The 12,106-nt window shown below is 36.1% G+C and overlaps 2 protein-coding genes across 3 annotated transcripts; one reads left to right on the forward strand and one right to left on the reverse strand.

The window, feature by feature from the left end:
* Positions 1 to 2,629: 2,629 nt before the first annotated feature.
* Positions 2,630 to 9,879, reverse strand: pcyox1 (prenylcysteine oxidase 1). The gene is made up of 7 exons (XM_039677063.2): positions 9,750 to 9,879; positions 8,979 to 9,123; positions 7,611 to 7,817; positions 6,916 to 7,090; positions 6,603 to 6,814; positions 3,932 to 4,084; positions 2,630 to 3,439 (listed from the first exon to the last, which is right to left on the reverse strand). Exons 2-7 carry the CDS (start codon positions 9,088 to 9,090, stop codon positions 2,769 to 2,771), a joined length of 1,530 nt encoding a protein of 509 aa, XP_039532997.2. The 5' UTR covers positions 9,091 to 9,123; positions 9,750 to 9,879; the 3' UTR covers positions 2,630 to 2,768.
* Positions 9,814 to 11,506, forward strand: timcc (TIM double twin CX3C motif chaperone). 2 transcript variants are annotated; one of them, XM_039677064.2, is made up of 4 exons: positions 9,814 to 9,917; positions 10,047 to 10,179; positions 10,955 to 11,095; positions 11,178 to 11,506. In XM_039677064.2, the coding sequence occupies exons 2-4, from the start codon at positions 10,093 to 10,095 to the stop codon at positions 11,364 to 11,366; spliced, it is 417 nt and encodes a 138-aa protein (XP_039532998.1). In that variant the 5' UTR covers positions 9,814 to 9,917; positions 10,047 to 10,092; the 3' UTR covers positions 11,367 to 11,506. The 2 variants fall into 2 exon arrangements, with proteins under 2 accessions (XP_039532998.1, XP_088982212.1); XM_089126086.1 differs by having other exon boundaries at positions 9,917 to 10,179.
* The last annotated feature ends 600 nt before the right edge of the window (positions 11,507 to 12,106 follow it).

Here is a 12,106-nt window from a genome sequence, read left to right on the forward strand (position 1 = left end):
ACCTGAACGCAGAACAAGTATAAATGCTCATAACGGCGTCGCCTACGTGCGTAGTCAACGCCGCACATTACGGCGTACCCTCGACGCAGAAGTATAAATTGGCCTTAATGGTGCGCTCATGTGGTATGGAAATGCAAACGTAATCAGCACATTTCACCCCACATAGCAAACCCATAAAACAGCGAGGGATAAGAAACTATACAACTATATATGTTTTCTAACAGGGTAGTAAAAGTTTAGCTGGCTAAATATGAGCTGTTACTGTGGCTGAGCTGGTTAAAGCGTAAAACCTTGTTTAAAATCGACACGTCCGCATGAGCGCAAAGGTGCGCACGGCAAAAATGACATGATTTACTTTGAAAACTCTTCGTGATCGACTAAAAATGCTCCCAAGATAGACATGTCGCCCGCTATCGACGCGTTGGTGACTCCTGTAACGTTACTGTTTTGGGGTCAATAGTACTAATCAGCTGATTGGCAAAGCCATAACACAGCGAGGGAGAAGAACTAAGTTACATGAAACAATCCAACTACATATTTTACACCACTGACAAGGGAAAAGTCACTACTCACAGTGTCTATGGCTTCCAGCTTCCTGCTGCTTCTCTTTCAAGGTAGTGACGAAAGACGCTCTCGCTCTGTAGCGCCGTTTGTTCGTGTTCAGCTACGGTAGAAAGTGATGTCACAATATGTCGACCTTCATAGAAGGGGGTGTCCGCGGTTATGTAGATACAAATGTCTCATTCTAAGGTATTAAAAACATTACGGTTTATTAAGCAAGTTCTTTATACCACTAAATATAGTTATGGATGTCATATAACATTTCTGTAAATAGATAGTCAAAGTTATTACACATTGCACCTTTAAGTCCCATGAATTTCAATCCTCCTTTTGACAAGTTTGAACAATCATCCTTTTGTTCTTATAAAAAACAATCTTCATTTCTTAACACTGTTCCTCCTTAATAAAATATATATATATATATATATTTTTAAATCCCAAACATGTAAACAGACTGAAATGAGTGTGTTACTTGCAGGAAGGCAACATTTACAAGCAAACCATTTATAAGAAAGGCTTATTTGCATGAAAAAAAAAAAAAAAACACAGTTAGAAACTCATATGAAGCCCACTCCAAGTGTCAGCAGTCTCATTACTTGCCAGTTTGCCATGGTGGAGCTAGGAAACAAAATACTTCTAAAGGTTTTGATGCATTATTCTCCATGGTGATCATTATTAAAATTCAACAAATGTAATTGTTTTTAATTAAATCACCATAAATTGACAGGAATAAAACAAATACCACCATAATTTGGGGGAATGAAAAAAAATTCAATTTGGTCTGTGAAAATAAAATCAAGATAAACTGTCATTCAAGTTTTTTAATGAAAATTTTATGAAACTGAAGAGACTTTAAGGCACCAAGAATAATTAACAATATATTAAATGCAAATTTGCAGGAAGAACAAAATGATAAGAATTCTACAGTTTGCTATGCACATTCATCAGATTTATAGGTCACTGAGGTTGTAAATTACAAGTTAAAGGAGTAAACAAGTGATCTAACGTGGTAGTTTTAACATATCTGTGCAAACTTAGAACATTATAGTGACCCTGACCACTCACAAACACACTAGTAGCATTAGTATCTATCAAATCAATATTATTACTTTGTTCCATTTCGTAACAAAAAAAAAATAGCCATCTATAGTGGTAATCCCAGTGTTTGTACACACTCACACTGTACAGTTTCTCATCACAAGATGATGTTATTAAAAGAGTTAAGTGGGCAATATACCCACTATTTTATAAACGCTCAGTGAAATATTACAGTGCATCCCTGGGTGGCTCCTAAAATGAAGGACAAGAGTGAAACCCATCCTCATGAACCTCAAGAAACACAAAACAAGGGGAAAATATTGTATTGTAATTCTCATCATTTAAGTAGTATAGTCTTTAATTCGTCATTTTTAATTTAAGTACTTTTATTACAATATTTGTTTAATGTAATATGGCTAAAACATATTTATGAAAATGTATCATTTGTGTTATTCTCATTGAAAAATTAGGGGAAAAAGTGCTTAATTGAGAAGAAAATATTTTACAATACAACCCAACAGAGATTCACCCACAAAGACAATTGTAGACAGACTGTGTCAAATAATTATTTTCTCTATGGCTTTGTGGTCTGTGAAGTTGATTTACCCCGAAGTGATCTGTACAAAATGGAAAATGGAAAAACGTACAAATCTATTGTTCAGAAATCTATATTAATATAGATACCAGTCAAAATACTAGTATAACTTAATTGCAATTTTAGCAGTGAAGTTGAGTGATGCTGCTTTAAATGCCAGTCCACAGCTAGCGAAATCATTAATGAATCGCATAACAACTGACAAAAAAATATAACAAAATTTGTCAAAATCTATTAATTATAAATATATATATATAGTATGTATATTATATCATATAAAGTATATTTGTTGTACAGATCAAGTATTTAATATACTGAATTGAACTTATGTAATGAAGATTCTTCCACATTACGGTAATGGGAATTGTGGGGTGAATGTGCTTAATTGTAATGAAAATAATATTACGAGAAATGGGTGAAATATAATTTCTTAATTTGGGGGTGAAATATAAATCAGATTTTTTTCATGAGATTCACCAAGATTTTTTTTTTTTTTTTCAAGTAAACAGCACATAAATCCAATCTCAGATCTCCATAACAGAGTTTATTGCTTACTGACCGCACTGCTCTCCTGTCAAAGTTCACCTCTGAGTCGGGTGTGCAGATCCTCCTGGTCGATTTTGCCCGTCTGCTGGAACCAGCGGTGGTGGGCGAGCAGGGCCAGATTACGGCCCGAAATGGCGCTCATCTCCATGGCACTGGCTGCCCACTCCACGGCGTTGAGGTAGTAGAGGCGCTCGTGGAGGATGAAGGGAGGCGTCCTGCGGTGCGGCGGGCTGTAAGAGGGGTACGCGAGCCAGCGCTTCTCAAACACAGAGTCCCAGGACAGGAATATTTTTTGCAGATGCTGCTGAGAAAGAGGCTGGGATGAGAAGATCTTCCAAACTTTGCTTTGGCTGGCAGGGCTTGGGCTGTAGCCCTTGGGAATCCTCACTGGGCTCAGAGAGCTCAGGCTCAGGATGTCGGCAGCTTTGTTATCCAGCGTGAGGACATCGGATACGAAGAAGTCTTCCGGCTTGTCTGTGGTGCCCAGAAAGGACACGTTGAGCAGACCGTGGACCAGTGTGGCCACCGTTTGGTGGTAACGGCCGGGGAAGTGGGATGGAATGGGTGGAGAAAAGCCTGAGAAGTTGATCTCAGACATGCCCTGGTGGAGAGGTGTGGCGACTATAACTATGTCGTACATGGAGTGGGCGGCACCAGACTCACCAACGTAGTTCACCTCATAGAAATTTGTGACTGAACCTGAAAGGCAACAAAATACAAATGGGTAAATATGATTGGACTGATGCGACCACAATAACATTCAAAAGATTTAAACTCTTTTTTGTGTCTTATGCTCAGCAATGCTAAATCTATTTGATAAAAAAATATAGTAGCAGTAATACTAAGAAATATTATTACAATGTTTGAAAAATGTTATTTATTTATGTGATGCAATGTCACATGATTTTTTAGAAATCATTCTAAGATTCTGATTTGAAACATTTCTTATATTGAAAACAATTGTGTACATTTTTCAGATTCTTTGATCAAAAGAAAGTGCAAAAGAACAGTATTTATCTGAAACAGACTCTTTTGAAACATTATAAATGTCTTTACTGTCACTTTAGGTCAGTTTAATGAATCCTTGCTAAATAAATTAATTTCTTTGGAAAAAAAAATCGTTACTGTCCCCAAACGGTAGTGTACATAGTATATAAAAAGATTTACTGTAATGTTCATAGTGGACTGTACCAATTTTGGATGGTCTCATCTTTATGGAGATGGAAGTCACACGAGCTGGAACAAGCTCGGCTTTGCTGTGGTACAAAAGCCCCGAACAAACCAACTTATTCCCTCCATCCACTGCCCACAAACCTGACTCGGCTCCTGCTAGTGAAACAGCGCCTGCAAAAGGAATACACCGTATTCACTAGGGGTGGCACGGTACATGAAAAAACACCCGAACCGTTCGGTTCGCTTGTCTCGGTTCGGAGCGCGTGTGCGTCTCACGGTTCGACGCATGCGCAATGTAACCTCGTGCCCGTATGTGACGTGTGTTTTCTTTTCGCGCGACATAAACTTGTTCGACTTGGACCGGCGCTGCACAGAGCGATCGGTGAATAACATCAATCTAGCGCGAGTCGGCTCCGTATGCATTCATCACTTTCGCGGTATTTGATGTCATTACCGATCGCTCTGTGCAGCGCCGGTTCAAGTTAATAAACAAGCCAGTAAAAGTGGAGTATGGAGCGCTGCAGGTCACGGCACGCGGAGAAATGGCAAGTGGGAGAGTTGAGGGAGTTGGAGGATGCGCCAGCGTCATATAAGTCTATGGTATAAGTCCGGTGTGTGGGAACATTTTGGATTTCATGTTATGATATTTTAATTTAACTACAGTGGCACTTTATGTATAGATAAGAGCTTCAGTCATACGTTTCCAAATCCTGCACTTTAATTTTAAGTGGAAAAAAGTACCCTCACATTTTGGGAATAGAAGCATTGTTGATACTGTTTTTGTGTTGAGGTTGAACTTAAATTTCACTTTATGTTTATGGCCTTTGCTATTGCTATAGCTTAATTATCTATAGGCAATGAGGTTTCATGTATATTGACATTTAAAAGACAGTGTTTTAAGAGTTCCTCTCTTTTTCTTTTAAAAGATAGAATTTTGGTAAGAGCTACAAAAGTTAGCAGTTGATACATGAAAGTTAATTTCTTTGTGTAAATAAGATTTATGTGATAAAAATGCACAAGTTCTTGTATGATAGTGATACACATTCTCCTTTTTTTTTGCCAAATAAACAAAAAGCATGTCAATTTCTTCTCTCTTGCTGTATCTAAATCTCACCTAGCTTTCCTCTGAGATAGTCCCAAAATGTGCTTAAAATCAAAGAGTCAAATTCAGTTTGTGCATGATTGCATGAATATAATATATATTTTTTTAATACTGTATCCTAAAGTGTGGATAATTAAGCTATATATCACATACTGAAGTACATTTCTGGAGTGTTAAAGATTAAAAGAAAAAATAACAAGAACCGTACAGAACCGAAAACCGTGACCCTAAAACCGTGATACAAACCGAACCGTGGGTTTTGTGAACCGTGCCACCCCTAGTATTCACACACTTCTGTATGTATTAAATCAGTGTTCCCCAAATGCTGTTGCTGTAGGACCAGATTATACATTAGACAACAAGATTATACAGATATCAAGTGTTGACTCAAAGCAACAACAAATTTGTAGTACAAAACTAAAAATTACACAATTACAGCACATGGTCTATGGCATTTGAGAAAATGACAAATAACATGATTAAAAAATGGCAAAAAAAAAAATATATTTTTTTTTATTTTAATTTAAATGTATGCTTTGGTTTTGACATTTTTAAATGTTGGTTTCATATAATTTTGAAAAACTAAGAAAAAAGTAAAAATTAAGAAATTAAGTCCCTTAAAAAGGACTTAAAATATCATGTGGTATAACCAAATAATAACATTTTTTTTAATGTGTACAGACCTTAATCATTATTTTCAGAAAAGTTTTAAATACATTTTTCAATGTAAAAATTATCTTTTTATATGAAATAAAATGAATAAGTTTTGGCAGAGTCGCACCACATGACATTGTCATAAACTTATTTATATATTTTAAGAGAAACTGACCTTGACAAACAGTCATGATATGATTTCCCTGCATGTTTGCACTGGTTGCACCGGATGATTTTGATTTGGCTCAAACATTCCGAGTATTATGAATATTTTAAAGTGGTGATGAACTGAGGAATCAAATTTTCTAAGAGGTCATCATATTATAAGTATATCCTGTAAGTTTCAGATCTGAAAACGTCCTTGTTAGTCCAATAAAAGCTTTTATTGACACCAGGCTCAGCAAACGACTCGTTTTTCAAAGTGGGGAACTAAAGAGGATAAAACACCACCCCCGCAGAAGAAGATCAACGCCTAATTCAACACGGCTGGTTTAGCCCCGCCCACAGATTCGCACATTACACGCATAGCTAAATAACATAGGCTTGCCTACCTTGTGAAGACAAACCGGATCGAGAGTGAAACTCATTATAATATACAAAACTGTTATCCACTCACAGTAGTGCGCGTTTACTTCCACGTCTTCAATGCGAGACGCCCATAAAAACAGTGGGTCTTTGAGCTGGGCTCAAAACTAGGGTAGAAAATAGCCTATTACTTATTCATTTTGATGTTTTTTAAATGTAAAAACCAAGCGAACGTCATAAGTTGAGCAGACAACAATATCAAAAAATGTAAAAGCCAGTTCATGACCCCTTTAAGGCAGTGGCTATTTAAACGGTTTAAATAGAGAATAGACACAAAAAAATTGTGTTATATCCCCATTTGTTATTAATGCTGAAATGTCACAAACATCATTTATAGTATAAACATACCTGCAAATCCATTGATTCGGACACTTTGGCCGTAGTTGACTCGTGTGATGGGTGCTACCATGTCATTGAGAAAGACCTGAGAGAAGCCCTCGGCCAGCATGGCCTCCTCCAGTGTCTGATTGACCAGAGTGAGAAATCCGTCTCCACCCATGGCATGCAGCAGCTTTTCCACGCTGGAGAACGAGTAGCCAAACTGCTGGTACTGATATATCCTACAGAGGACAGAAAGCGACAATAAAAGGCACATAAGAACTTACTGGTCATAATAATTCTATACCTCGCTAGATGAATTAAGGCAACACGACAGACAAACCTCATAAACTTGTCTAGTATGCCCTCCACCCACATATTCATTCGAATGAATTGGAATCCATATCTCCAAAGCATGCGTATGAAATTTACGATGAACCAGTCACTCTCTTCAAAGGTCAGCTCCTTCCCGTCAAATATTGCCAGTTTAGAAGATACATCAGCACGAGGTGACATACCTGATCAAAGAAAATGACATAAGATAAGGTTTTTTAACCCGGGTTGTCGTTGCTCTAAACCCTGCTTTTAACCCCCGGTAAAGGTTCACATTTAATTTAAAAGCAACAGCGAATCACATGCCTCAAATTTCTGTGCTTTGGACAGTCTTTGAAACACTGCATGTTGTATAATCAGCCGTTTCAGCATTAAATGGTAGCAAGAAATGTGTCAGTTGGTGTATAGAAGGTTTTGATTCGTAATACTTGACAGCACAGTCGGCAATATGTAAAATGAGATTTTATGTAAACCGATGCTGTGCTCGTCCGATCAGTGACACTAAGCAGCGTGAAGCAAGATAACCCAGAAAATCCAGTTTACTCTGGGCTTACAATGACCAAGGGTAAACTATTTGAAGTGTGAAAAGCCCTGAAGTGACACACTTTAGTTTTCTAGATTAAACTGAAAATATCCAGTTGTTTCATAGAAGAACATCATAAGATTTCTTTCAACAAAGATCTTGAGAGAGAAGTGGACACTGACCGAGTCTGTCCAGAAAGTACTTCATGTGCAGGTTAAGGGGGTGAATAATGGATCCCCCCGTCTCATACTCGTATCCTCCAATGTTCTCGGTGGCCAGACGCCCTCCGACAGTCCCCGCCTCGAACACTTCGATCTTCACTCCCGGCCCAAACTCTTGTCTTAAGAAGAACGCTGTTGCCGTGCCTCCAATACCACCCCCGATTATTGCTGAAGAAGAAACGAACTCTTAATCCATCAGATCCCACCAAACACTTCCAATAACCCTGTAAAGTCTACAGTCTCATAATCTGATACATGAATTACTAAAGCCTATAATTGACCAAAATGAGAAAAACTTTGCTAAAAACCTGTTGTACACAATTTACTATGTGCATTTTCATTTACATGCACTATTCATAATTCAAATGATTTTAGATAGTAAAAGGCATTTTAGTGTAATTGTATTTTGCTGTGAAATCTAAATTTTAAAAAAAAATCAAGTAAAAAGAATAATTTTTTATTGCTACTAATTTTTCAAGATGAACACTTACTGGACTGAAGCAACTGAAGTTTATTTGATTATCCATATGTATTTTCGTAGAAAAATCCCATTAAAATGTGAGTATCAAATATGATACATTAGGCTTTTGAAGAACGTGTGTTAAAATATCTCTCAATCATCACTGTATTGCATTGCATTATGTTATCGCCCACAAAACAATTTAATTATGTAAATATAATCTTACTAATACATTATTATTAGATATATAGAGCGAAAACTATTATTTATAGTCATTTTAAGCAAGTAGTCTGCTTTACTGGTTTTACAAGCTATGACATGTTGGCCATATAAATAACATCTGCACAAAATAGCAGAATTTTACTCAATTTGGACTGAATTTCTGAATAAAACAGGTGTCTTTCTCCTCAAGTGTGACCACAATATTTCTCACTATATCATCCTATATATGAGCTATAGACCATTTCACAAGATGTAAACAACACTGGTCCAGAAACACTTCCTGTATCAGTTTGTAACTGTTTTCTTTATTTCACATGCAAAGAAAACATCTTAAAGATGTTTGTTTAACTTTTTGATTTAGTTTTAAATGTTCTGTTGGTTGTATTTTATCCCAGCTTTTGTGTAGTGTTAAAAAACTGAAACAGGAAGTGCTTCTGGGCCAGTGTTGTTTACATCTTGTGAAATGGTCTATAAAATCCTGGTATATCAAATATAATAAAAACACTAAACACATATGCAAACTTTTTGTTTATAGATTTAGGTTCAATAAACTGTCCAATTTAAATGGACTATTTTTTTCAGTGTAGGCCTTTAAAAGGGTTAAAAAGTCTTACTAAAATAAATGAATGATGTGAATTTGACCGTACCAATTTTCTTGGGTGGCTCTCTGACTTCAGGAGCAGAGGCAAAACCCCTGCGTCCTACTTGACAAAGCCCAATGAAGAGTAGAGCCTTCACCGACAGGTGTCTTAGAGCCATTCTGGGGATTTAGTGTTTCACAAATAATAACATCTGAAAAGGAAATGGCAAGAAAATATGTAAATGAGGCATTTACATGAGATCAAAAGGAGAGCTGTCAGTCAATAGATATATGAAAACAAATGATCTTGCGTTACTTATTTGAAAAAGTAACTTAGATCATTTGTAAATTTTAAAATAATGTTTTACTAGTTAATTGAAAAATTAATCTGATTACCTCGCGTTACCCCAAACACCGAGAAACCGTAAAATATTTCATAACTGTTTTTTTTGTTAGTTTGTTTGTTTCTTTTTGTTAATCCATTTTTAAGGAATCATTTAACTTTTTTTACAGTCTATGATTGACACACGGCCCTTGTTTAAGACTATTTTGACCTTTGAAATCGCGTTCAGTCGCGTTGAGCGCCGTCTGTTCTTGAACACAGGGTAACGTGTAACGTTACAATTTCGACAGTCTGCTAATAATGTAACCTGTAATAAAAATGTAAATCTTTAATCAATAGCATTGATTAAAAAACTGGTGTAGACAGAGAGGACAAACTCCAGTTAAGTCTAATCGATTCAAAACAAATTATTTAAAGAAATTAAACTTTGACGCCGTCATTGTCATGCATGTCACATCCACGTTTATGCAGCTGTCAAAACACCATACATCTCACCTCTGTAAATCTCACTTTGAAAAGTTAAAATAACAAAGTGCGTGAAATCCAGCAGCCGCAGATTCGTTCTTTGAAAGAAGAAGCATAGAAGTACGGAACCGGAAATAAGGCGCACCATGGGATGGCGGAAGTGGCGTGTTTTTGGTTGCAGCATGCTTAGTTGTAGTAGTAGGTGACCTTACTGTAATATTATTGAAGCGTTTTGGTTTCAGTTCAAACAGATGCATTTATAAGGATTCAGTAATGTTTCCAGGAGCTGTTAGTAAAACGTGCACGTTGTGATTCATGGCTTTATAGAGTCGCTGGTTAAAGAAGAACTGAAGCTGTGGGTGTAAGATCGGGAATGGCAGAGGCTCATCAGGCGCGCGTGCAGAAGGCAGTGGAGGACATGGTTCAGAGTCTCGAGAGAGAGCACATTCGGAAGATGCAGGTGAGGAGGATAAGGAGGATGACCTTCAGATTCTCTTGAGACATGAAATCAGAAGTAACTGATCTGACGGATAAGATGCTGATACGAGAACACTGTTGCTCCTTGTGGCTCAACATTAATTTCAGGGTTTTGTAGGCAATGAATTATGATGTATATTCATTTTTCAGCAATATTGTTGGATATTATTACAGTTTAATATAACCGTTTTCTATTTTATTATATTTTACTGTAAGCAGCCGTTTCCAGTATCATTACTCACATGATTATTCCCATTATTCCCATTCCCATAGTGATTATTCTCCATTATTCCAGTGTCACATGATCCTTCATAAATTCTAATATGATGTTTTGATGCTCAAGAAACATTTATTATAATTATCAATGTTAAAAACAGTTGTTGCTGTTTAATATTTTTTTTGGGGGGGGGGGAAACATTTTTCAGTATTCTTTGATCAATACATAATTATTTTATAAATTACATAATAATAATTATATATATGTAAAATTTATTTATATACAATGGATTATACAACAAATATATAATGTTATTAATTAAAATTAATCTACGTTTTTATGTAATATTAAGACATTCAGTATTTTTTGTTACATTTAGTTTCTGGATATTTCTAATTTTATACAAGAGCATAGTCTTTTCATCAATTCTGATTTTCTATATTGATTAGAAGTCTTTTAATATCTGAAATATAGTCTTTGACCACTTATCAGTCAGAGGTTGATGAAGTGAACGGCTTCTAACACTGAAATGTGCTCTCAGGGCCGCATGTTCCACTGCAGTGCCGAGTGTTGTGAGCGTCCCGGCGAGTCCATGAACCAGGTGCACCAGTGTATCGAGCGCTGCCACACACCGCTGGCTAAAGCTCAGGGACTGGTCACTAGTGAGCTCGAGCAGTTTCAGGTCAGTCGCTCTGAGAGATCATTTACTCTTAATCTTCCTGCTGGAAGAGCGTGATGAGGAAGAACTCTTGATTCACCCACAGGACCGTCTCTCGAGGTGTACGATGCACTGTAACGATAAAGCCAAGGACCTGTTTGACTCCGGGGCGAAGGAGCCTGCTGTGCGGGCACTGATGGACAGCTGTGTGAGCAGCTGTGTGGACGAGCACCTGAACCTACTGCCCAGTGTGACCCGCAGACTGAAGGACAGCTTGAACTCAATACCTCAGTGAAGATCAGGCTGTAGGAAATCATTCTTGTGAACTCATCGGTTTACTAGGAAGATTAGCTTTCCGATTTGTGAGTGATGTGTGTTGATTACTGTCTGTATTGTTTGTGGCTTTTGTACAGGCAATAAATGTGACTAAATCAACTTGCTGTCTGTTCAATGTGTCCCAGGGAAACAGAAAAAAAAAGCTGATGAAAGAAAATTAATTCTATTTTTAGAACCATTATGACTTTTTTGTATTGTGAAATAATTTTTTATTATAATAAAAAATATTTGTGGTAAATGTTGTAGTAAAAAAGTGAAATTCAAGGCGTGTTTTATATAACTTCCATAAATAACGTTTGTGTGTATATAAATATATATATATATATATATATATATATATATATTAATCGTTTTAATCGTGATTAACCGCTTGACAGCTCTAATATATATATATATATATACATAGTATATATGTGTGTGAACGTTTATGTTAACGTTTATGTATATTAATAAATATAACACTTTTTAATTGAATTTTTTAATTATGAAAATAATGTGTATTATTCACACACACATATAATGTACATATTTTATTTATAAGTATGTTTTATAAAATAGTTTAAAAAGTTTTAGTTTTTAAAAAGTAAAAAGTTTTTTGTTTTTAATTGTACAATTAATTAATAAATGTAAAACAAATATATTTAATTATAATAAACGATATAACAAATACTAAACAAAATGGTGGTATTAATCATTCTA

The sequence above is a fragment of the Pimephales promelas genome, chromosome 23, assembly GCF_988280905.1.
Source record: "Pimephales promelas chromosome 23, fPimPro1.hap1.1, whole genome shotgun sequence".
In the NCBI taxonomy this organism is placed as follows: Eukaryota; Metazoa; Chordata; class Actinopteri; order Cypriniformes; family Leuciscidae; genus Pimephales; species Pimephales promelas.